This window comes from Pholcus phalangioides, unplaced genomic scaffold, assembly GCF_987345545.1.
Source record: "Pholcus phalangioides strain wild (caught in Gottingen) unplaced genomic scaffold, Ppha-v1.0 ptg000002l_1, whole genome shotgun sequence".
Lineage (NCBI taxonomy): Eukaryota > Metazoa > Arthropoda > Arachnida > Araneae > Pholcidae > Pholcus > Pholcus phalangioides.
Window position 1 is genome coordinate 12,475,250 of NW_028301595.1, and position 27,974 is coordinate 12,503,223.

General features: G+C 36.1%; 1 protein-coding gene across 1 annotated transcript in view; it reads left to right on the forward strand.

Annotated features, from left to right (window-relative positions):
* Positions 1–11,198, forward strand: part of pan (transcription factor pangolin) — a 197,374-nt gene extending 186,176 nt beyond the window's left edge. Inside the window, exons 6-10 of the mRNA XM_089238439.1 lie at positions 4,502–4,723; positions 4,861–5,107; positions 5,256–5,415; positions 7,990–8,062; positions 9,289–11,198. Of these exons, the coding sequence (XP_089094565.1) occupies positions 4,502–4,723; positions 4,861–5,107; positions 5,256–5,415; positions 7,990–8,062; positions 9,289–9,733 (1,147 nt within the window). The 3' untranslated portion in view covers positions 9,734–11,198. The remainder of the gene's footprint in view (positions 1–4,501; positions 4,724–4,860; positions 5,108–5,255; positions 5,416–7,989; positions 8,063–9,288) is intronic.
* Positions 11,199–27,974: the final 16,776 nt, after the last annotated feature.

Sequence of the window (27,974 nt, forward strand, 5' to 3'; positions counted from 1 at the left end):
CTGTTTGCCAAATTTTGCTTATCATTCTCATGCTATCAAGAAAATGGGGCCTTTCATTAACATATTACAATCTGAACGTTCCAATATTTTCCATACTAATGACAACTAAATTTTAATTATTAATTATTTTTTTGTGATCTGAGCACGTATTCCCAAGAGATCGTTACGATCTGTCCAGGGAATTTGTTAGTGTTAGTAGACATCCATGCCCGACCCATGATTCAGATTTCGCATGGTACACCTTGATCCATAGGTTGAACAACATAATCGGCATCAAGTGGTACACAGTCTTGATGTACTTCATGAACAATGTTAAAATGGGCATTAAATTATCAAAGAAAGAGTAAAAGAAACAGAATTTTTGAACTTTTATTAGTCTTTAAAAATGTATCGTATTTTTGTTTAATGACTTGATCGAGAAAAGCAATGCCTAGCTTCTTGTAGAATTTTTATAAACTAAATTTTCTTGTACAAAAATCATGATTTCCCCCCCCCCCCCTCCAATTTCAAATCATCCAAAAACTTTGATAAGTGCTTGAATTAAAGAAGAAATTTTAACATTAAATTAGAGAACTCAAGGGCAAGTTGGGAAATTTTGAATTATCCGAAATTTGAATTAACCAAGTTCTACTGCATTAAATCAGATGTCAGCATTGTGTCTTTCAAAGAACATTGAAGTGCAGACAAGGAACAGGTTGAAGATGTCTAGCCCAATAATAAAATAACCCTTATATAACGACCAAAATTTAATTCTACAAATACAGATTTTAATTTTCAGATTCGACCCAAGCTTCTCCCTCCATCTGGGTAGCGAACACCCTAACTGATATCCATAAACTATGAAATAAGCATTTATTTCAACATCAAATATAATGAAGATAATCATATGATCATTTAGTAATATAAAAATAACAGCTATTTTTTTCGAAAGAAAAAATTTATTAAGTGATTACTATAATTATTTTCTTTAAAAAAAACCTTTAATTATATATACATTAAAAATCTGGAAAAGTCGCATTAATTGTATTTTTGTTTAATCAGTTTGTTAATTGAAACAAAGAAAAATGAGGTAAAAGGGAAAAAACTATTGAAAACATCTCTTTCTCTCCCCCCCCCCCCCCCCCATTCTTTTATTCAAATGCTCAATTGAATTTTTTTCCCTTTATTCGAATATATGAAAAACAATAATTAGATTGTTCTGCTCGTGTTTTGTATTCTCTTCTAATAATAGGAGGAAAAAAGAAAAGAATCAGGTTCATGAATTTTAATCAGATATTTTTCACTTTTAATTTCTTTAATTGATGATCTCAAAAAAAAAAAAAGTTTTTTTTTTATTCCTCGAGAAATCCCTTTTTTCCCCTTTCAATGAATTAAATACATTAATGAGCGATGGTTTATTTAAAAAATTATTAAACATGAAGGGATATATAATGAATAAATTTTTCTTATTTGAGATGCATAATATTAATTTGTTGGATATGTAAAAAAAAAATTTTTTTTCACTAATTGATACACTGCATGTATTTCCCTTGGATAAATTATACACTCATTAAGGCTATTTAACTGTAATATTTTGATTATAATCTAAAAGTCAAGGGATTCTAAAAAAGTTATACTAATTAATAGAGCCCGGAAGTTTAAGCCCTAAAAATGGTCGAAATAGGCAGGCAAAAAAGCACTAAGAATACCTAAAATAAGCACTAAAAAAGGGCATAGTTTCTGGAAGAAAAAATAACTAAAAACATAGGTATATTAAGGGTCTAGAAACTAGCTGAAAAATTGATTGCATTTAAGTCGTCTATTGTTTTAATTATAATTTACAATAACTGCCTTATTCAAGTTGATTTCACATCCAAAATAAAATGTTAGTAGACCCTCAGGATTAGGCCAATTCCAAGACCACCATTACCAGACACAGAGCCAGTAGATAAAATGATTTGTGGGACTTTGAGTTTTGAATAATTCTCATTTATTTGTTGTATTATTTGGAATAATCATTATCATTTCTAATGGGGAAGCGTGTCTACCTTGTTCTACTTTTGTAAAAAAAATTAATTTTTTTTTATATTGCTACATATGTGGGACTACTTCAAATGCAGGGCCCTGTGTAGCCGCATCTGTCACACACCTCTTCAATTGAATACTAGATATGTATGTTTAATAAATAGTCATGATTGTTTACAGTGCATTTATAGTGCAAAAAATAAAATCAAAACAACATGGGCCCCAGAGCTCTGTCTGCTCCTACCCTGCCTTGCACGAGACATCATTCAAGACCTCATAACATTAATTCAAGACCTCTTGGGAAAATCATCAGTCTGCTATACACATACAAGGCTGTCCAATGTAATTTTTACCAAAAAAGTTGGAAAATATGCAAAAAAAGGCATTTATGGCATTGTGCCTGAACTTCTGGGCTCTAAATTAATTGGGCTCTAATTATAATTATCCTTGTAAAAAATCTTGTAATGATCCAATCTTGTAATGTCTTCAATGTCTAAATCTTGTAATCCAAACTAGTTTGTACCTGGTGCTGTGAATTATCCAGGTTCGTTTTTGAAACCTTCATTCAAAGTGGGCATCTCTGTGTTGGATCAGGGTTCCCAGCCTCCTGAAAAGTCAAAGAAATATTTGATAATAAGTCAGGGAAAACTTCTGTGACAGGGAAAAACTCTGAAAACATTTGCATGGTTAAAATTTTGAATTATATTTCTTTTTTCAGAAATTTTGATCAGGCAAATGATCAAGCAGATTTTACTGAGAACCCTGTAGATAAATGCCATGGTCCCCAAAGGGCCTTGTCAGCCCCAGCCTTATTGTACCTGTAAATAAATGCCATGGTCTTGTTGAATAAAAGAAATGTTACAGACTTAAATTTCTTTATTAACTTGTAATTTTGAATTTGACTTTGACTATATCAATGATATGTCAACCCTGTAAATCATAGTTTCCCAACCTTTTTTTGTCCCATCGCCCATCTAATAATCGATACAATTTTCGCCCAAGAAGACAAGTGTCAACTGTTTCTTCCTTTTTCCGGTGGGTGTGAATGAAATGGAGATGCCGGACATATAGACGTCAAAAATTGTTTTTTCGGGTTCGAAGACCGTCGTCCGTTTGAGTTTGTTCTCAACGTTTCCCCAACACTAGTGGTTGGCATCTTCAGGAGAATTGATAAACTGGATCAAAGTTATCAATTCTCCTGAAGATGCCAACCACTAGTGTTGGGGAAACGTTGAGAACAAACTCAAACGGACGACGGTCTTCGAACCCGAAAAAACAATTTTTATCAAATGATGGCCGCGAAAACCTTATAAACTATATAGACGTCAATTTATATCTTATTACAGCTTGATTGCCGAGATTGTTATATTCTAGATTGGATAAACTCACTTCCAGATTCCATCACATACAAGACAAAAATTATTTTTTGATTATTTATATAAGGACTATTACGATTACGGACTGATTATCTGTGGATGATGCTATATGATCACAATTTGTACAATTATTTATTCCAGATTATTTATTGTATATATGTCTATCATTGTTATTTTCACATAAATTAATAAATTTCCGGATACACCCATCCCCCGGGAAAGCTTCGATATCTCTCTGAGATGGGAAGCGGGGTGTGTCCGGTCCTTCAATGTTCAATGTCCCATCGCCCCCTTTTTCAGAATTTTTTTCTCTCATCTCCCACTGACGCAATCTGACCCATAGGATCCTATGTTATACCCGTAGTTCCTACTGCCCCCCCCCCCCCCGGAACATTCCATCGCCCACGTTGGGACTCACTGCTGTAAATAAATATCATGGTTCTCACAAGGCTGGGACTGACAAGTCCCTAGCTCAGAGCAATTTTTTTTTCACTATAAATTCACAGTAGAGTAGCCCCTTTGAAGTCTGGCCTGGTGGGGGGGGGGGGACTGTCAGAGATTCCAGCCATGATAAAATTTATGGATTTATCAAGAATTGATAGAATCAGGTACATATCTTTCCTTAGAAAATACAGTACACTTTCTGAATGGATGTGTGGAAAAAACATGCATGAGCATGGACTGCAGATTCTTGTTAGAGAAGTGACTGTTTGGCTATATTCAATACCCCCTCAACATAGATTTCATAAATTTTCATTGACTCAGGGCCCATCATATCCAAAATGTCCATTAAGCATGGGATATTGTTTCCCTCCCATATTTTATTTCTCACACTTTTTAGAGTTATGTTCTCACTAACGTGGGGGGGGGGGGGTTCTAATGTGTGATATACCTTTGATTTAGTCTATTTTAAGTTTATATTATGATTCAAGTTTGAAGTCCAGCGTCTCTGCAAATTAGCCAACAAATGGTTGTCATTTTGAAAAGTGACCAATCATGAGTCTGGGTGATGCGTTAAATGACCAGTTATTTTTTGAAAAATCTGGACCTTTGACTTGGAATAAAACATGTGCACCGTAATATAATTCCACATTTTTTAAATTTTGTTTTTCTTTTCATAGGCATGCACCTGCTTTATATCCTACAACATCTTCAGGTTTCAGAACGGCATATTCTGGAGCATTACCAGTTGTAACTTCTGCGAGTCTACCAAGGTTTAGTCCACCAACTTTATTGTCCCCATATCCAGGAATATCGCCACATCCTGGTATATCCCATCCTGCTCTTATATCTACTTCTCCCAAGCAAGAATTACAACTACACCATGCACAAAATAGCCATAGGTAATGCCATGAAGCTTGTGAAGGAAAAAGAAATGTTACAGATTTAAATTTCTTTATTAACTTGTATCGTTGACTTTAATTATATCAACAAACAAGTTCAGCATTTCTGTGATTTAATTAATTAATTTATTATGCAGGAGCTTATCAGACTACACTGAACCGAAGTATCATGTTGCCAAGTCAAGTAATGCAACGAACAGCATGCAGCATCATCATGCTCACCAGCATCATCAGCAACAACAGCAGGCAAAGCTAGACAAAAAGAACCACATAAAGAAGCCCCTCAATGCTTTCATGCTTTATATGAAGGAGATGAGAGCCAAAGTTGTGGCGGAATGTACACTGAAAGAAAGTGCAGCAATAAATCAAATTCTAGGACGAAGAGTACGCCTATAATTTTACTTAGCATCCATGCTTAAGATTTTGAATCAAAAATTGAACTTTTGTTTTTTGTTGATTAATACAATGTCGAACATTCAAAACAGTTGGTGTCAGTTTTTTGTGATTCATAATACTTTGATTTGATTTGCAGTGGCACAGCCTCTCAAGAGAAGAGCAGGCTAAATACTATGAAATGGCTCGAAAAGAAAGACAACTTCACATGCAGCTATACCCGGGATGGAGTGCTAGGGACAATTACGCACAAGCTGTCAAGAAGAAGAAACGCAAAAAAGACCGAAGTCAGGATGGAGGTAAGAAATACACCAAAGAACTATTTTTTTCCCTGTTTGCCGATTTCAATTTTTCTTTTGGTGACTCATGTTTCCTGAGCATAGGTATTATTACATATTATTAGTTACAGTCGTATTTTCTAAGTTTAGAAATTTCTTTTTCCAACATCACTATTAAAATGTTCCACTCCACCATGGAAGGACTGAGCAAATATTTTACAACAAATATGTTTCTATCGCTCAATTCTTCACTACTAATCTGTGTACACAAAGTGGCAAACATAGAGTTCACAATCAAATATGTGCACAATTTTAAAATTTTCTGTTTCTTAATTTGAAGACTGTTCGGTTAAAAATGATAGGTTTGACACTGTAGAAGTGATCTGTGTTTTCTAGACTGCCACATAGCCAGACTAGAGGAGATCTCTGCAATGGGATGAGTCTGATTGCAGAGTTCTGGGGAGGAAATGTGTGTAATTCTTTTGTGTTAGGCTAGAAAACTGTATGCACCCTATAGGTTATATTTTCATTGAGAATGTACATGTAAAAAATCAGTCTACTGGAAATACTTATTTTCTCACTTGATTGGGTAAAAAGTTATGTGGAATATGTATCATTGGATAATGATCAGATTGTAAATTCCAATTTATTGAAATGATTTCATGGATCTTTTTATCCCTTTACTTACATATCCTAATCACCGTAGAGGGAAAAAATTGAATTTCAAAAAATAAGTGTGGAAACAAGAAATTTTAGCGAAACAAATTGAGGCGAAACAAGATTTATTTGAATTTGACCATTCACACAAATTCCTTACTGGATAATTTTTTTTTTGTTCTACCAAACTGCTTTATTTCCGTATTTCATGTAAATTAATATCTACTTGTGTATGTGTTTGTGCCTATGGAAGTGGAAAAAACAATAATCTAATTGTGTAATATTTATACATGAACATGCAGCGAGGGGTAGGTCAAATCGTGTGTAAGTAGATTTTCGCTACCCTCGTCTAGATTAGCTAGTTATAATTTTTTTTCTTCCTTATTTTATTCCACCTGAGTGACAGCAACATTGTGTTGAGTTTTTTTCCCTTTTCATCTTTAGCTGTGTGATTTTTTTTTTTTTTTTCTTCTCTTTCCTAATGCCTGTTGGTGTGTGATCCTGATTTATGTGAAACCTTGAGTGCTTGTGGTGAAAGTTTCAAATTCTATGAAAAAAAACTAAAAACAGATTTTCAGATTTCAGATTTTCTTTAAAAATGATCGCAGAGAGTAACCAAGTTTATTAAACTGGGGGAGCTATTGAATACAATTTTTTGTAGTTAAATCAGGTCCAAAGTATAATTGTTTGTCCCATCTATGAAGAATTTTGGTTATCAGAGTTATCATTTTTGGATGGATTGGATGGCCTGATTTGTCTTTGTACCTTGAGGTGAGAGTGCAGAGATTTGTATTAGGACACCTGTGTGCATTCATTATTTCCCTGATTCCCCTGTCATATCATGCTATTCGAGTTCCTGTGATGCACAGTTCCAACTTTCTTGCAGCTCTAGTTCAAAGCAATAGCTTTAATCAATGAAATTGAAATATTATAAGAACACATTTGTAAAATTCTCTGTCTTTATTACCCCATGATATCGCTCGATATGAAGGGGAAAAATACCAAATATTTCTATACGAATGCTTGATGTATTTGTAGAGAATTTTTATGCTCTTAAAGAGCCTTTGGATAACAGTAGTAGTATTGATCTCGTAAACATGAATTTGAGGTATGTAACTGATGATATTTGCATGGAGTTTATTGTGCTTTTTTTTTCCATTCTCTTAGTGAATGGCTTCGTGAATCTGATGTTTGCATGATTGTTGCATGTCTAATTGTTCACTGTATACTAACTCAATATCTTTTCCTTACAACCATCTCTTATACACTTACTCCTTTGTTTTATGATTTTTCTGATGATGGTATATTGAACTCGTATGTTTAAATATATCAGCCCTGACATTTCGTCCATGTGCTAAATATCTTCTAAGATATGTTTTGTTAAAAAAAAAAAGAACAAAATAAAACTATCATTTCTTTATTTCTTGCTAACTTTCCTTCTGTAAATTTTTAGTTTGTGTTTGCATGTTGGGTAACCTTTGATTGGCTATTTATGTGATGCCAAACATGCTGTCAAAAAGGTGGAATAAAGATGATCACAACAGATATCATGTTCATGTCTCAAAGATTGATAGCCATTCTTTTAATAGAATGGGGGAAGGGGATTTGTTTGATGTTAACGCTTTGATTTTTGTCATTGGACTATGGAAATATCAGGGCTGAATTTCAGATTTTTTTTCATATTTACTGTATGATTACTGATGTTGGATATATCTTTGTCGAGTATGTGTGATACAGGATATGCAATCCTCAATGTAAAGACATTTCTAATGGAGGAAATGGATATGTTTCAGCTTTCATATTAGGAATATGAACACTTGGTCAAACTGGAACTTTTGTATTTGTTTTTGCAGCAATATGAAATGTTGATAACTAAATTTTTATTACCTTAGTTTTTAATGTTGTTATTCTGAATTCTCACATTATTTTTGTTTTTAGACGCCAACAACCTCAAGAAGTGCAGGGCCAGGTTTGGCCTCGATCAACAGAGCAGTTGGTGTAAACCGTGCAGGTAAATGTGAAACATTGTTTCTGTTCAATCATATTTCTTTCCAGTATCAATTCAAGTTTTTGCCCCTTCACCTGTATGCTGCATGCATCATCAGTGACATAGAAGTCTATGATGGGGGGGGGGGGTCTAGGTATTTTGTAGAAGTTATGTTTTTGAAAGTTAGCAGCACCCCTGAACATATTTATGAAAGAAACTTGCATAAATTCAGATAGGGCAGCCCCACGTCAACTGTTGCATGTTGTATATACAGGATTTCTAGCAACCCTTACCCCCTACATCTCAATGTTTTCTTTGTATTATATAACATTCATTGAGAGACCAATAAAGGTGGTATCATGATGTAGCTTAGGCATCAAGAGATCATCACTGAGTTTGTTTTAGCAGTAGATTCCAAGGTTTTCGAGCTTCAAGGTGCAAATACGACCCAGTCTCTAATTTGAAAAAGTCTCTCCGCAGAGAACATCCAAATCTTCAACAAGATACTTCATAACATGAAAATATGGAAGGCAGATGGTATCACCAGCAAGAATGCGAAGCAAGCACAACTCTGAGAACATAAATATGTTAGGATCCCGCATATATACACAACACATTCCTGCATGCACCAATTCATTAGAAATCCCACTGAGAATTTTACATCACCAATGTGTACGAAGTGCATGTATGGTTAAGTAATAATCAATTCAAAGCCATAGCCACAAATTTCTTTCTGAGGAAGACAACAGGTATTTTTAAGGGAGAGCAAAAATTTTAGAACAATAGACTTAATAGTGTTTTTTTTTAATATATCGGATTTTTTTTACATTTGGGAATGAACGAATGCAATATATATGCAGAGATTATTTATTTGGACATTAATTTTGAAATTTTTGATTGTGTACAACATACAGTATTGCGTATCAACAACCTAGTTCAAAGTGGCAACAACTCAAAGTTCCATATTTTGAAGATATCTGCATTTTAAAGATTCATTTTGTATGGAACTCAATGGGAGTTTGCTCAGATTTAGTTGCAGTGGGGAGCGTATAAGCAGAGTTAAGAGTTGTTTTGTTGGGAATTATATGTAGAGGCATTTTCCACCTTTCTCCCATGATGTGCATAACTCAAAAATGCAATGTTCTGACTTGTTGCCTTTTTGAACTAGTACATCAATATGCTTTCTTCGATCAAGAAACTTGTGACATATTTTTATAGTTAATCATTCTTCTAATACATTTTTTTTTCAGGCGAAAGAAGAAATGCATTCGCTACCTCGATGGAAGTGATAATGCAGGTGAAAGTGAGGACAATTTAGGTAGTACAGGGAGCGTGGAGGCTCCAACACCAGACTCAAACAAAAGCGGAGATGACAGTGACACGAACAATTCCAATCCATCCCCACAGTTCAGTCTTGGCCTCGCAAGTCCACCAGAAGAGCACGAGATGGATAGGAAGCCCAGATTGGACAGCAACGGGATGATACAGGAAGACAAGCCCAAAAGCCATCACCACAACAACCACCACCATCAACATCTGCTCCACCACCACCCCTTGAGTGTTCATCATCTCATTCAGCCCCATTACAGCAGGTCCATGAAGACTGAACATTGTGTAATACCACAGCTTCCGACGCCACCCTCTACGGACTCTTCCACAACAGCTACAGCGCCCCCTATGTTGATAGTCAAGTAGCGTGGTTTTGTTTTTTTTTCTAGTGCGTCTTTCAAGCTTGTTGATGACAGAGATGGGCATTGTTATGTACATATTGCATTTCATTGATGAAGTTTTTGTTTGATCTCTTTATTTGTATCTTTTTCCCCCATCCCCCCCTTTTTCGAGATTTATCAAATCAGCAATGGGAGCATTGGGTTAGTCGATTTCCCTCTATACCCCCCAGCATTTATGGATTTTATTGAATCAAATCTGTTATTATTTCATTCATTCTTTGTGGAATGTTCTTTTTTATTTTTGATAATTCTGGCAGCAATAATTCTTTGATCAACACTAGCAATGCAAACTCTAAAAATTCCTTGATAACGTCAATTTTGTATGAAAAAATGAATGTTTACTTCAATTATATAAAATGTTACATTATTTTAAAGTGTATAAGATGTGTGTTCCTGATCACATTTGGGTGAGAAAAAAATACAGTCGAAAGCTTAATATATATCGTAATTAATTTAATCGATAGAATGATTTTTCTTCTGAAAAATGCTTTGAAGATTGTTGTTGGTTTTGACAATATTGTCTTTATAGCATACATCATAGGAATAGAATTGGATATTGACACTCTCATTGTCACACTGAAAATAATCATTCTTGTACCAATACCCATGGATGTCTCCGAAGTGTTTTAGATCTGTGGGTGCTCAATGCGAGTTTCATGTAGGCATTTTGATTTCTAAATCAATTCTGGGGGTGCTCGAGCCCATGCTACAAAATACTGAGTGCTTGAGCATGTCAGCTACTCTTATGCCACTCTCAATACCTCAAATCGTTATATTAGAAATATTTGGCAAAGCTGCTTTGATTAGACGATAGATTCTCAATGTGAGCTATTTCATTTTTTAAACTTTTTGTGTACCAACATTTTTGGTAACAAAAGTGTGGCTTGACCCTCTATACAGCATTTATAGGTACCACTCTTTCTATTATCTTAAGCAGTTCAAAGTTTGCATTGATCTAAGTGTAAAACACCAACCAAATGACATTGCCAAAATATGTTCCTTAAAAGTTCCTGTTTTCAACATTTATTTTCTTTTGTATGTTTGCCAAATTTTTATACTTGATACTTTGTTTTAAATTTAGAAAAAGTAAACTATTTCCCACCTTATGATGTTACACGAGGATATCTAGTGTTATTCTCTTCATGGGGTTTTCGCATCGTTATTTATTTTTATACTGAATTTTTTAAAATCAAAATCGAAACATTATGAAAGGCAATACAAAAATACTATTTCGTTTATGCTTTTAATGTGTTTTTAATGTCAGCGGGTATTTTAGTTTGTTTTCAATCATTTACATAATGCATCGTAACTGATAGACATGCGTTATAATTATTATTTTAATTGCGAATTATTTTTTAATACAACCATATACTCAGGGCCGTCTTAAGAGCATTATGGGCCTGGGCCAAGTGATTTTTCTGAGGCCCTACCTTGCAAATTCTTGAAAAATTCAACTGCTTTTTATTTTTCTGTGGCTCCTCTTCTCTTGATGCCCCGGGCTGTGCCCGGGTAGGCCCACGCATTAAGACGACACTGCATATACTTTTCTACTATGTCAACCGAATTAGAGATTTTTGATAGTATTATAATTCTATTATAAGTGCAACTGTGCATTTGTTTATGTAATTATATTTGTCGATTAGTGATCACATTCGATTGATGCATTAAACCTTGATGTAGAATCTTGAATAATTGATAACTTACTAAAATTGGTTTATGACGAGTTCTCATAGTGAATAGTTTTTTGTGCACTTTGGGAATTTTAAGTCTGAAATTAGAGGCATTTTAATGAATTTGCTCGAGTCAAATAGCGAAGGGGAGGGGCAAAATTATTGAAGAATTTTTAAAATTCTGGAATAATTTTTTTTCATTATTTCTGAATTTCCATTAATTTTAATTTTTTTATTAATTTTGAAACTATTCCAATTAAGTGCAGCATTTTTTTTTCTTTAATCAATTTGAAATATATTTTTTTCATTCATTTTATTTGTGTCTGATTATTTTTTCCATTAATTTTTATTTTTTCATTAATCAGTTCTTTTATCGAGTGTAAAATCATTTCATTCATTAATTCTAAATTTATTACTTTCATTTCTGAAATAATTTATTTCATTATCTCTGAACACTTGAGGAAAATTCTGAATTATTTCTGAATTTTAATTGATTTTAAATTTTTATTATTCTAGAGTTATGTCTCTCATTAATTTTGTTCTATCTGTTCCACTGAATTAAAAAAAAATTCTGAAATTATATATACAGTCAAACCTTGTTAGTGCGTCACCCTGTTAACACGTCACTCCACTTACCGTGTCACTTTTTGGAAGTCCCAATTGTCCTCAGGTAGGAATTTGCACAGCTATGGCTTACTCCGTTTAACGAGTCACTCTGCTTACTAAGTCATATTTTTGCTCTCCCAAGAGTGACTCATTAACGAGGTTTGACTGTATATAGTAGGATAAAAATACAAGAGAAATGTGAAGATAAAAATGAAGAGGTAGCAAGAAAAGTATTTTTTGAATGACAAACGCGCTAGTGCTGCTCACTTGTTCTTTCAAAAAAATATATATGCAAAAAAAAAATTATTTTAAGAAAAAAGAAAACACAAATGAATTTTATGACAGTGAAATAGAATCTATGCAGTGGGTTGTCATCCGGGGAACCCCATGCATGGTTCAAAAAGTGTAGGCGTTTCTGAAGGGTGGCTGTGCGCCTAATTGCATGAAAAATACCATCCCTTATTCCCTGACGCCTGCCTTCTCAAAAACAGGTTGAAAGAAAAACAGACAATGAAAAAATTTTGAAAAATACAATATTTGAAAAAATATATACAGAGCTTCAAATTATAAGCTCAAAGAATCATAAGCAAAATATATAACAAACAAAGTTACATGAATACAATAATTATTGTGAGTATTATGCAAAGATTATGAAAAAGTCGAAAATAAATTAAGTCCAAAAAAAGTCACAAATTACCAGACATGCCTTATGAGTGGGGAAGCTAGTTTTAATTTAGAAGTGACGTCTTTTAAAATGTCGTTGTGTGTGTGTGCAGAAGGCAGCGTCTGGCAACAGTATTCCAACGGCTTTCTTCAATGACATTTCCAGAAAAATCTTCGAAACAACAAGTTTCCCATTCTTGAGGTATGACCGGTGATTTTTTTTTTAATACAATTTTGGACTTTTTATTTACTTTTGACTTTTTTCATGATCTTTATAAAATATTCACTGTAATTATTGTATTCCTGTAACTTTTGTATATATTTTTCTCATGTTTCTTTGAGCTTATAATCTGAAGCTCTGTATATATTTTTCAAATATTGTATTTTTTTAACATTTTTTCATTTTTTTTTTCCCCCATCCAACATGTTTTTGAGAAGGCAGGCGTCAAGAACAAGGGTTGGCATTATTAATGCAATTAGGCATAGCCACCCTTCAGAAACGCCTACACTTTTCGAACCCATGCATGGGGTCACCCCTCCTGCTGACAACCCACTGCATAGATCTATTTCACTCATAAAATTCATTTTGGTTTTCTTTTTTCTTAAAACATTTTTTTTTGCATATATATACTTCTGAATTTATTTTATTCATCAGGTCTGAAATTATTTCTTTCATTATTCCTGAAATTTAGTTAAAATTGAATTTTGATGAATTCTGAAATGACTTTATTCATAGTTATCTTTCATTATCACTTTTTTATTTTGAAATTATTTCTTTTATTTATTCCAAAACTTTTGTTTATTCATCAAGACCGTCTGATACTTTCGTCAATTTTAGGAAGCACTTTAATGAAAGATAATGGCAAGATATGTTTATTATTGGCAATTGTGAAGTGTCCACTCACAAGATATAATGTAAAACAGATAACACGGTTATTATTCCACAATTTTATTCTATTGTCCCAGGGCCGCCTTTACTAGATGCTGGGCCCAGTGTGAGAATAATAGGTGCCCAGAGTTTTTTTTTTTTTTTATATTCCAGCACCTATGAAAATTTAGAATGAATGAATGAAAGAAATAATTTCAGAACATTGGTGGAAATGAAGAATAAAGTGAAAAAGGAAATCACAAATTCAGAAAATTAAAATCACAAATTCAGAAAATTAAAATCACAAATTCAGAAAATTAAAATCATGAAAATTCAGAGAATAAATACACAAAAAATAATCCCATCCTCTCTCTCTCTCTCTCTCTTCCCCCCCCCCCCACGAAAATTTAGAATAAATTAAATAGTTTCGGAATTTAAGGGAATTTTCAGAATTACAGGATTGATGAAAATTCAGAATTTATTTTTAAAACAATCCAGATATGATGGAAATTCAGAATTTATGAAGTTAAAAAATTCCAGAATTATTTCTCTGGATGAAAATGAAGACTTCTAGAATTTATAAAAATTCAGAAATTATGAAAGGGAAACCATTGTTACCGTAAATGATGCAGGTGGGTGGGGGGCGAAATGCAGGACCTGGTATGATTGCATCTGTTGCAACCCCACACCACCCCCAAGGGCAGCTCTGTTTTATCCATTGCGATATGGATCTTAAGAAATTTTTTTTTAACCTGAGAATCCTTAAAACGAATCTAACAAATCTATGATGAACAGTCAAGATTCAAATAAGTTTAAAACCTCATCTAACCGAATTAAATTATTGAATGATACATCATTGGTGGTGATCTGAAAAGCAAAGCTCATTATGCAAACTTTATATTTGATTTTCACGTAGCACTCGGCATTCATTTCGCAATGTGACTGAAATATGTATATTTCTACTGAGTGTGTATCGTATGTAAGGCAATAAAAAGTGGAAATTTATTTATATACCAGCGGAATATATGCGATGGTGCTCAGTGAATATATTTGTAGGGTCTGAGAGATTATATATGGCAAATCTACAACTGTTTCATTGAAAATCTGTGATGGGGAAAGTTTTCTCAATGAATTCGCCATTCTTATAAATTTTTTAAGTACTTATTTCATAAGCTAATTTTAATGCACTATTTTTTCATACAGATTCTACCGTAATCAAAATTTTAATATACATTCAGTTAAATTTTTTTATCGACACATGTAATTTGAGAAAGCATGAATTTCGGTTTGATGTGTGCAATAGTTCGGATAGTAATGGTTTTCAAAGGAGGGGAATGGTCTTGAACTCATTGATGAAACTACTTTTCTTTTAAATTTGTATTTTGTAGTGTAGTGTTTTTTGAATAGCTCAATCAAACTTTGGAAATTATCAAAAAGTTATTTTTAAGTTATGTGTGTATCATGTGTATAGCGAGTGATATGCGTCTCGCCACAATCGACTGTTATTATTTTGTGCAATTTTTGTTATTTAAAGATTTCAGTTTGCTCATTAATCAACGACACTGCAAGGAGTGACAGGGTTTTTTTTTCTAGTTTCAAACTTTGCCATTCAGTTTTTTCTCAAAAATCACTATCATGTAAAATTACCATTATTAGAGACAAAGTGAAAAAATAACAATTCAATAGCAATACGTTATAGAAAAATCATGTATGGCGTTACATGCTGTGCAGTCATAATATATTGCAAGTGAGCTATTATTAAAAAAAAGCATTCCGGGACTTTCGTAGGTGTGTAGAAACTAACTGCGGGCAGAAAACATGCACATTTACTAATAATATGTGAAAATATAATGAGGTGTTTGTTTTTCTGATAAGAGACGAAAATGTCGTGGAAGTGTCATCTGTTACTTCAGGAAAATTGATAGCAATAATACTATATGATCAATATTTTATGTTGTCCGATTATGCTTTTAGAATACTCGTCATTTCAAGAATGTATATGTTCCCCTTAATCGTTCACTTTTGAATATTTATTTTAATTTTTTTCAGTGTGTTTTAATGCTTTTATTTTCTCTTCTCTCTGATGTGCAATGTTGATTTCGTTACGTTTTATAAAATTATTTTCGAGAATTCGTGTTCGAAGACTTTTACAGGAACCAATGAACTCGCATTATTATTATTTTTTATCGTGGTCCTGCAATCTTAATCTTCAATTTATTATGCGAAAGTTTTTTTTTTTTTTTGTTTTGCTTGTAATAACTTAAAGAAGAGGAAAGATGATGAAAACTTTGGTTTCTTTTTTGTTGTAGAAAGTGCATATAGAATTTTTTTTTCTTTTTCTCGTTTGACGTCAGTGAAATGTAGGACCTCGTGTAGTTTAGTTTTTATCGAGTATTGTATGTAAATATATGTGGTGCATAATGCCAAAACATGAAAGAATAATTTCTGATTGGTCTCTGTAAAATACTCATCCTGTACAAAATACATTTGTTCGCAGATCATAGATATTTCTATGTAAACTCTGGCCTTATAAAGAATAAGTTTCAGTTGTACGTCTTTTATGTTGAGCATCTTTTTTGTGTAGCATTTGTCTCAATGTCTTTCTATCAGACTTTGTATTTGACCCTGTCTTTTCCTACACGAGGATTATGGAATCATTCGGATTTTCTTTCTTCGAAGCTTAGTTGAACTCCCTCGTATTGAGGATCATATGAATCATGAGTGACCACGTTTAAATTACTACAGGAATGGTCAGTGCCAGTCATAGGCGGAGATTGACTTGGAAGTCTGGGGGGGGACCCACGATGATGTCAGCTCATATATACATTAGATCAGTCGACTCCACCTTTGACGCTGGGGGGGGGGGGGGGGGGCAATCATCTCCGCCCATGGTGCCGGTTCTGGATAATTTTGAAGTGTAAGCGAATAATATATTAGTGATAAAAAAAATTCGTGCCCTAAAAAAATTGCCCTTAAAATCGGTGCCTTCTGTGGCCGCGTAGTTCGCAGGATTGAAACTGCGGTCCTGGTAATGGGGCTGTAGGTAATTAGTCGCTCACTTATGGTTCCCGTGAGATCAAATTCGAAAAGAAAAAAGTTTTAGGGCAAAATATTTTCAAAGAATTTCTGTCGAAAAATAGTGTGCTTATGTTTTTCTCCCAAAATATGACTTGGAATATGGTTCTGCGCATATTTTGTTCTTTCAAGAAAAATTCAAGAATTTAGGATCCTAAATACGGGACTTCGCTAATTTGTCTCACTCAGCATCCACGGAAATTTATGGAACGGATCCGAGCGGAGATAGACTTGAAAGTCTAGTGGGGCATGATCATGATGTCAATTCATATATGCGCAAATACATTAGATCAGTCGGCATTACCTTTGGGGGTAAATGCCCCCCGTATCCCCGCCCATGGCACCCACAGGTTCTAAACAATTCCAACGTCCCTGTCACTCAGACTGCTCATATATCGCCAAGAAAATCGGGATGAAAATACCGGATATCGCTGTCACAAAAAAAAAAAAAAAAGTCATTTTCAACTAAAATCGCTAGTAAGAAAACAAGTTTCTGCCATAGGCGGGTATGGAAGAGAGGGTGCCTCCAGCGTCGAAGACGGAACCAACTGATATAATGTGTATATGTTACTGCCAAAGCCCGAAGGTGGCCACTGTCCGAAATTCGGGTACTCTCTGGACTTCAGTCGACCCCTACAATTCGGTCGGTCATCGCCATGTTGGCGTATTTTTTGTGACAATTATGGCCATTTATAATTAGCTATAGTATGGCAACCCTAACGATCAAAGAAATCTGAATATCGTATCTTAGTGATCCATATATAGGAGACGGGTCAACTGGGTGGCCAACTTCGGACTTTGGCAGTGATTGAAAATTCTATTGCAGTTGATGTGAATTGACATCATTCCCCCAATCTCCCGACTTTCAAGTGTATCTCCGCCTATGGCTCCTGCAAATTGAAGTAGATTAAAATGACAGCACCACTAAAATATAAAACACGCATAACTCTAACATAAATACGTTAGGGCAAAATACGCATCCCGTCATGTACCAAATTGGTTAGAAATTTCCCGGAGGAATGTGTTTACGAACTCAGGTTAAGTAGTACAGTAGACTCTCTAATCAGGCACATACCAAGGTGTGCCGGATTACTGGCAGTGCCGTCTTAAGGCATGGGGCCTCACAAAAATGAGATCTGGTTGAGATTTTCGAAAATTTGCCTGGTAGGGCCTCAGAAAGGTGATTTGGCCCGGAGGCCCACGATGCTCTTAAGACGGCCCTGATTACTGGAAGGTGGTTGAGAAAAGCCTATTTAAATAATACGGTGGGCAAAAAGTCCGTAAAAACTTTAAAAATTCACAAAAACCGGAAAAATAACCGAAATAAAAAACGGTCTGCAGGGTTAGCGTCGCTAGGTCACGGGAATTTTTTAAAGACAGGAAAAAAAAAAAAGTTCGAAAAACAGCCGATAGGTGACGCTGACGTTCACAAGAAAAGATAGAATGCCTCCAAATCATTTATTATTACAGCAGTATGTGTTGCACATTGCTGGCGAGTCACATAACCCAGCAACGGCAGAGTGCAGCAGGTCCACATACACGGTTTACAACGGTGAACTTTTTGTGGATTGGGAGCGCTCAAGTTCTTATAACCGTCTCATTTGCATGTTTCCACCGAAGTCGCTCGTACCAGCGCCATCTATCGGCTGTTTTTTTTCGTGCCAAAAAAATTCCCGTGACCTAGCGATGTTTTTTATTTCGGTTATTTTTCCGGTTTTTATTCATTTTTAGTTTCTACTGACTTTTTATAAACTTCTGCGCACAGACATGCTTTCCTCTTCTATTGGGAAGGTGGGAGGTAAGATCCGGTCTAAAAACGCCGGGTTATCGGGTCTAGCTGCAAAAAGAATCACCCGATGCGTATATTACATAAAATATTGAACATAGACACTAATGATTAATTTTATATATTACATGGCTAATCGTAAAATTCTTTAAAAACCAAATTAAAAGGTACTCAATATGTCCACCTTGGGATGTACGGCAAATGTCTATACGGTAGTCAAATTAGTCCAAAACACGCGTTTGCGAGCATGTTTGCATCCACTGCGAGTGGATTTCTGTGGACTAAGTGCGAAACTGTCGGATGCGCTCCACATTTTTGTCTGACATGCGGGGACTGCAGGGGATTTCCCTATTTTTGCCGCTGTGGTGGTCGAGTGGTCATAATGACGGACTCGCATTGCGAGGATCCGGGTGGTCGGCTGAAGTTGGTTTCCTGTGGTTCCCTACTTCGAGGCGCAAATGCGAGCCGATCTCCCAATTGAAAAGTCTCGCCACAGAGAGCAACAGTCCTACAACCAGGGGCGTAGCCAGAAATTTCGTTCGGGGGGGGGACCAAAGTGACAGAACAATAGATTTGGCCATCTTTTTCCCTTTTTTCGGTCATTTTCTCACATTTCGGGGGGGGGGGGGGGGGGACCAGACCCCCCAAGTCCCCCCCCCCCCCTGGCTACGCCCTTGCCTACAACGATTAATTATTCAATCATTACACTTCACTCATAGTTAGGAAAACTGGTGGAGGATGGCAGCACTACACATAACAAGCATTACACAGAAACAAACTTCACATCAGGTTTCACTACATGTACACGCACATTCCCGCATGTACCAATTCGTTAGAGGTTCCGCAGAGGAATATGGACGAGGTACATGTGTGGTTTAGTAGTAGTAGTAGGGGATTTCCCTTTACACAGACAACCCGTGTCTCGGAATTGTTTATACCATCGCCTAATGCTCTGAGCGGTATGAAGTTCAACACCAGGGTATTGTCGGGTATTGTCGACGAAGAGCACGATGAGCAATTGTTACGGACTCTCACTTCGCGAAGCGTATAGAACACAAAACGATTTCTGTTGTGCAGTTGACATCTTGACAAACACTGAAGTGGCGGCCGAAGGAAGAGCGTAAGCGCTACGTCTCGGCAACTGCGTGAAACTCGAGGTTTGCCTCTTTCTACCTATATAATATTCGATCAAAAGCTGAATAGTGGATTTTTTTTTAATCTGATGGTTGTTTTTGAAACACCCTGTGTATTTCAATAAAGAATAAAAATAAAAGTAGGCATCATTGGAAATACCGAAAAAACCGGACATTATTACAAAGTAAGTCAGGACAGCTGACATGGGAATGTCCCGGGAAATACGGGATTTATGGTTATCCTATGTTTTTCACACAAAAAACTGTTACGAGAGAAAAAGAACATATGATATGAGGTTACATAAAATTCCTCGAGAAAAATACTGAAATATTTGGTGCAGTGAAATCTCAATATGAGAGAGGAGTTTATTTTTCAAAAGGGAACATTTCCACTTTTGCTAAATTTACAGTAGGAGTAAAAAAAGTGTAAGGCCCGTTTACACGCGTTAAGTGATTTGGTAGTTCACTAAATTTTAAGTTGTCAAGTACTTTAAAATGTATGCAGACGGTAAGGGCCGTTTACATACCGTTCCGTTGATAAGTGATTTAGTTGTTTATTAAATAAAGAAGATTCTATTTTTTTGATTAAAGTAGACTTATGCTCCCATGAAAATCATGCAATCAGCGTTTACTAAATCCCTAACATTTAGCCAACTTAAAAGTTAGTCTACTACTAAATCACACACATAAAACACGTGTAAACGGACCTGCATTTCTCCGGAAAACGCGTTTGCTTTACAAAAGTAGAAAATAGCCCAACAGGTAGCATGTAGAAATGGTAGAAGCATAGGCGTAAACTTCTATAGGGCCCATGGGCCTGAGCCCCCCCAACATTTTTGAAGACGCGGCTCAGCCCCCCCAAAAATTCGTATGAATATGGCTTATTCATTTTGCAATGATGAAAAATTTTTTTTTAACCAAAAGTTGTCCTAATTATGAATTAGTTAATGGAAACAATCTGCACAAAATTTTAGTTCTTTTAAAAAATCTGGATGGTCTTTGGCTTTCTTGTTCCATGACAATACGTTTATCTCATTTCTTCCCTGCCGTTCAATCCCCAATTGCACCCTCCATCGGTTACTGCCAGAATTCACGGCTGAGAGGAAGATTCTTTGCGGTGTTGAGGGGGGCTCTTTCTTCTTTGCCTGTGGCAAAAACTGAGTGTCTCTCGATGGAGTGTCTCTTCTTTTGTTCACTGCGACCGGAGGACGGCCATGGCGCCGACATGAAAATAAGCCCAAAGATGCATGGTGGGGGGAGGGGGGAAGGTTGAATATTGGGAAGCAATGATATTGAAACCGAAATAAATTACACTCTATAAAGAATAGGTGCCAGAACCTAGAGGCTGAGGCCATTTGAGCCCCCCCCCCCCACAATAAATTTTGTAAGGGGACTGAGCCTCCCAGTAATTACTGAAAAAAACCATTGTGCAATGCATTCTCCCTCTCCTTCGTACACGCTTGAATCCCGTATATGCGGGAGGACCAATAACTTTTAGGCCCCCCCCCCAATGTTTTTTTGAAAAATATTGGGGAAAAAAGCACATTCTAAATGCCCATTCATAACAGATCTTGAGGACCGATGCCGAAACATTTTTCAAGCCCCTTTATAACAAAATTTGACTGGGGGTGGGGGTAGAACATAGGCGTAAACTTGTATCCGGCCCATGGGCCCGAGCCCCCCCCCCCCCAACATTTTAGAAGAGCCGGCTCGGCCCCCCCAAAAATTCGAGTGGATATGTTTCTCACACTTGGCTCAGAAAAAACTTTTTGACAAAAAATTTCTTTAAATAGTAGAAATCCATCTGCCTGCTCGAAATTTTATTTTTTTACTTTTCTTCAGAATCTCAACGCACTTGTTCTGTGACAATAGTAGTCTTATCTCCGAATCAATCCAGCATCCATTCATCCTAAATTACGTCCTCCCAGAGTGGTGCCTGAAGGCACCAGTATAGATAACTTGGGGGGGGGGGATCCTTTCTCTTGCTTGCACTGTCTGTAAACTCAAGAGCATATCTTCCTTCTTTTGTTGAGTGTGGCCCTTGGGGATGGGGACATGATACAACACAAAAAAGAAAAAAAGTGGGAGGAGGTAAAGTGAACAATGATTAAGCTTATTAACAAGTTCTTCACAACAGAGGCTCTGACATGAAGAAATTAACATTGGGTGGGGAGAGAGCGCTGAAAGTTGCTGGCCGTCCCCTATATACGGGGATGAAATGAAGCACATACGCAGGAAACAGAGGAATCACTGCATTGTTCTTCTAAAAACTATTGGGGGGGGGGGGGGGGGGCTCAACCGTCTTACAAAATTTTTTGGGCTCAACCGTCTTACAAAATTTTTTGGGCTCAAATATCCTCCACTCCTAGGTTCCGGTGCCTTTGAGGGGAATCAAATAAATAATAGTAAAATAAAATTAACACAAAAAAAAAAAAGAAAATAAGAAATGAATGGAAAATTTCAAAGCCCCCTGAGCCGGGTACCATTGCATTCTAATACTAGGAATATGAAATTTCCTCCTTATAAATCAGGGATTCTCAAACTATCTACGTTAGCAGCACTCTTATATAGAAATTTTAAATACGGTATTTCAATAAATGTTGAAGAGAGGTTAAAAGGTGAAATTTGCGTTCCCCCCCCCCTCTGGTCCGGCACCCTAGACATTTGACCCCTCCCCCCAGCCCTGTTTCCAGTACTCCAACACTTAGGTAGCCAGGGCCGGAACTAGGGAAGAAGGCAGTTTTCACAGGCGGAATTCTTGTGGGGACTGCTAATTCTGGGGGGGGGGGTGGAAGACGAAAAATATCGTTTCGATCGTTTTTTGTAGTGGGGAGAGGGTGAAAAAATTACATACTCTGCCCTCCCTCCACGACTAAAATGATCCTGTCTCCGTTGGACCGGGCTTTTGGACAGATCTTTCGCGAGGACCCCGATTTTTCACAGGGAAGTGCTGGGTCCGGTGACCGCAAAGAGGGGGTTTTACATACCCTGTTTACGTTCGCAGCACTGTTAGAAATTTTAAATATCTTGCGGCATCACAGTCGATCTCAAGGAGGCATTTCGATGCTTTCCCCCCCCCCCTTTCCCGACAATAAAATGATCTTCACTCCTAGTTACAGCCCGTCTGTGGCATCTAGTGGCGTGTTTCCCGGGGGGGGGGGGGGCACTCAGCGAGCTATAAGCACGGCCATGGACTCCCACATACTGGAGAAGGGCTTCTAGCCTGGGATCTTTGGCGGACTTTTTATTCCATGTATTTTTTTTTTTTTTTTCATGATAAAGGGGCCGCACCTTCTGCAGCTGTCAAAGAGCATTTCAATAGGGTTCAGTTTCGGCTGCTTCAATGCAGGTTTACTGAATACAATCACCATTTCCTAATTAGAAGGACGGGGAGTGTATAGCGTGTCGCTTATACCCTATGTGGGGAATATGTCACCTGGAGGCATCCATCCATATGGGGACCCCCCTTCTGATCCTGAAAACTACATTCTTCTTGACGCCGCTGGTCAAGGCTTTAAAAGCTTTTGTGCTTAATGGATGGCCATCCGTGAAGGACGCCGACATAGATGATCCTAATTGGAATATAAAGAAATTACGGTGGTGAAGAAAAATCTAGACGAGGTTTGTGATTCTGCAAAATAAGAATAGCTGTGTTTGGAGCCACTTGAAGTAAACTCCTTGTTTTTCCACTGAACCCCCCCCCCCCCCCCCACAAATGTTGAGATGGACAGTTCCACAGTATTTTATGGTTTGTGTGGACCACATTCGGTTGTGCACGTACAGTATAACCTTCTGTTAGTAAAACATGTTGTATTACAAGAAAACGGAAAAGTTCCTCGTGATTCCGCACAGTTTCCTGACAGAAAAAGTAAGCAATATTAAATATAGCTACACATTTTTGATAAATTCATGCATTTTAAACATTTTCTTTAATGATAATTTATTCAGAATCTTCAAAAACAATCTAGATTTTGCAGCCCTCTAATACTTATAATCAATAAAGCGTAGTATAAAATACTTTTTTTTTCTGTTAGACATATCAATAAATTAATAAAACTTACCATGTTTTATTTTTTTCAATCATATTTAAAATTTATTTAAGAAAAATTTAAACTCCATTTGGCTTGCGTACTTGTAAAAGTGACAATATTTGAATCGAGTTTTTAATAAGAAACTTATGCAACTAAAAAAATTATTATTTTTCTAATTTAAAACCTAATATATGACTCAATATATGAGAGTAAAATAAATCTTAAATAAGTGACATGTAATTTGATTTTGGGGGAAATATACACTGTATCATAAAATATAAATAAATACAGGGCTCGACAAAAATCATTAAAAAATTTAGGCACCAGCCAAATTTTGTAAGAGCCAAGCATGGTTTTTTCACGAGAAAAGTATCTTAAATAATCTTTTTTGCAACCTTTCTGGGAATTGATGACCCCTTCCCAGGACCGCAACTAGATACTTTGTCATCTGGGGCAATTCGGAATTTTGGCGCCCCTTGCATGTAGAAGAAGCAGTTAAAGGGTGAATTCGACTCACATTCTGGTCCAGCGTCCGGAGCACCAGACCTACCTGCTTTCTCTAGTTGTGGCTCTGCTCCTTTCTATGTTGGAAGACAATTATGAAATCGGGAAATTTTGAGCCATCACTAGATTCTGATTTAGCAATCACATATACAAAATTTTAGGCGCGAATACAGATTTTCCAGTCACCATGGTGACCTGGCACTTGGACAATAAATAAAGATGCATATACTGTTCTGAATATATTTTTTGTATATAGTCATTTTCATGACCCCGCCCAGCGGATTTCGGGATTCGTAAGATCTGGGGGATCCTGGGAGGATATACTCAGATTTACGGCATGACTAGATCTGAATAAATTGCCTATGGCGATAGACCGGAGTTGTGCTCGTTTCAATGAGAGAGAGGGAAAATGAAAGTATATTTTTACTTGGACCGTGATCAAACTAGAATGGGGCTCAAGGGCAAAGGCTACGCCCCCAACAATCAAATAAATTTTTGTTAATTAAATGCTTTTGGAAAATTGACACCAACTCAAAAATTCTCTGGAAGAAATTCGGTGTCCCCCCCCCCCAATAGATTGGTTTTCTTGGGTACGCTCATGCTCAGGGGTAGTCCCATTCCAAGGGCGTAGCGAAGAGGAAGACTTGGGGGTCTGGTCCCCTCGTCCGAAATGTGAGAAAATGACCGAAAAAAGGGAAAAAGATGACCAAATCTATTGTTCTATCACTTTGGTCCCCCCTGCCGAACGAAATTTCTGGCTACGCCCTTGTCCCATTCACTTTGATAACAATACATTAAATGATTGTTATACAGTCGAATATCCTGTTATAACGAAGTCCAAGAAACCGGAGAAAACACTTCGTTATAAAGAAATTTCAGATTGTTTGCATTGTTCCTATGTATACTTATTAGAGGGATTAGAAAACCATTCGTTAAAACGATATTTTCGCTGTAACGGTATTCGTTAAAACGGGATTCGCCTGTAATTAGAGCCCGAATTTTCCACTTAAAAAAAATGGCTAAATATGAACTAAAACTGAGAAAATATGTGCTAAAGAACAAATAACCAAGCAAAAAACGCAAATGCGTTTTTAAATGCATCTTTTCTATTTATCTCGGTGCATATTCATTTGCAAAAACATTCTCATGCAAATGATTTCTTCATGTATTTTATTTAGGAATTTCTAGTTATTAGTACTGTAGCTGCTCACTAATAGAAAGAAAAAGTTGCTCGAAAAAGAAGCAAACTACACGTGCACACAAGTAACAAAACATGAATAATGTCAAAAATAGGCGGATTTTTCTCCTGAGATTTTACTTCTTTTTACTTGAAAAAAAAGGAATGACAAGCAAATAAAGCACCCGGGCTTCGGGTATGGTCCATTGTAGCTAGAAGGTCCTTGGAGTTGAGCAACCAAACTATTTGAAAATGTCGAATTTCCGATTCGATAGACGATTTTCCTGATCCATAAATCCATGGAAGTGAGCATGAATGTAATAAGTTCAGACTTTTAATTGTTCAGTTGGTCATCTAAACCGCTTTGATGATACGAAATTCTATGGAAAACGTCTTATACTCTTAGAGAATCAACTGATTTGAGATCAAAAATCAATTTCACATGACTAGAGTTCCGTTCAATCGTTAATATTAGAACGAAATGATCTCAAAGACGTCCCAATGCAGATAAAGCAGCAATTTTCAATAATTTTATGTTCTTACAGAGCGAAACGTGAAAATTCGTTTATAATGAGAACTACGTTACAGCGAAAACTTTTCTTGTGAGCTGTTGTTATAACGAACTTTTATTGTATTTATGAGCAATATTAATTTGAAAAATTACAAAAATTTAATTAATCTTCCGCACAACTTGAAAATTTGCACTTATTCTGAAAATTCTTCAATTACATACATTTATACACACATTAATGCTAAAAAGAGGTTAATTTATATAAATGCAACAAACAGGACTAATCATAACAAATTTATAAATAGTGCAAAAAAAAAAAAAATGAATAAATCAAAAATAAAAAGGTCAATTTCCCGTGACCTTTCATTAAATTAAGTTGTATAATAACCAAGAATGGCCACTGAAGCTGTGCTTTCCAAAGTGTGAAATGCAATTGTCCAAAGGGTCGATAGAAGCTATGGGTTTAGTATAGGATCCTATGGGTGGGCTTGAGTTGGGAGAAATGAGAAAGAAATTTTTTTTAAAGAAGAGCTATGGAACACAAAAAGTTTGGGAAACTTTTCACTGAAGCAGCGGTTCTCAACCGGTGCTCCGTGTACACTTCCCGGGGGCTCCGCACCCACTCGAAGAAAATAAATCAGTAAATTCGATAAATGAATATAAGAGGAGAGCGTACGGGGCTCCACCATAGAAATTTTACGTCGAATAGAGGCGGCCACTGATGCAAATTTGTGTTTGAGTACAGGTGATCATTTGTGGAGATTTTACTGTATTTAGGAAAATGTAATGGAACCCTTTGTATATATCTCCCTATTACGTTTCTGACCTTACTTATTTGTACGAGGTTTTGCTTCAGTTGCTATACATTATCCCTGTATACAGGGCCTAATTTCTTCATGGGCAAATGAAGCCTTTATAACTTTGAGCCCCCGAAATTCAAACAACATACATTCACTGACCAATTAACATCTTTGACTCTTGTCGCAAGAGCCTCCTAATTCCTGCTTTAGGGTACGTCCATAGTGAACTGCTTCTCGCTACTCGCTTTATCGCGGCTGAAAAAAGATCGTGAAAACTCATTGGGGCGGCCATAGTGCGCCCGCCTACCTGCTTATACCGGCTCAAACTGCTTTTACCCGCTTTAACCAGAATGAATTATTATTTCTTTTTCTCGCTTGACCGGCTCACCGCTTGCAGTTTTGAACGGATACTTTCCTCTAAGTGTTCGTTTTATAATGGAATAGTAAATCGACGGAGTTTTTGTAACGATCAATTATCGTTATTACTAATCGTTGATTAATTATGACATAATAAAAGCGAAATCGTTAATCATTAAGTAATTAAAGAAAATTACCAATTATAGTGAATCCAATTGGAGTTTTTGTGACGATTAATTATTAATACTAATCGTTAACTAGATGACAAAAGCAATATCGTTGGTTAATCATTAATTAAGGTTAATTAACGATTATTCTGAATCCAACGGAGTTTTTATGACGCCTAATTATTGTTAATACTAATCGTTAATTAGTTGACGTAATGAAAACGATATCGTTAATTAATCAAAATACCGTTGGATTTCGTTTTATCGTTACTAATTATTGATCATGATTTAGTTTTATCGTTAATAAACTAATTAACGATAAAACGATATCCAACGGATTTTGCCGTTAATTAGTTAATTATCGGCCAGTTCAGTTTTATCGTTATTAGTTGATTAGTTAATTATCGATCATGATTTAGTTTTATCATTAATATAAACTAATTAACGATAAAACTAAATCAAACGGAATTTTGTAACGATTAATTTTTGTTTTTCTAATCGAAAATTTGATGTGGCACTAAAAGTGAAATCGCTGATTTATCATCAATTAATTAATTTACTATAATTAGCGATTACACTAAACCCATTGCAACTTCAAGGCGAGTCCTATTAATTTCATGTACATTCGTCATTCTTTCATGTTTAATTTTATAATAAATATTTTTTGTTGTCAACAAAAACACACAATAGATCCCCACGTGATAGCTCAATGATGCCAACTGCCCATGCAGGCAGACGCTCCCGCGAGCGGTGCACTATAACCACCACCAGCTAGAATCGCGCGGGATCATCTCGCCTTCTACAACTGCCGCGGTTTAAGCAATAATGCGGGAAGCGGTGCACTATGGACGTACCCTT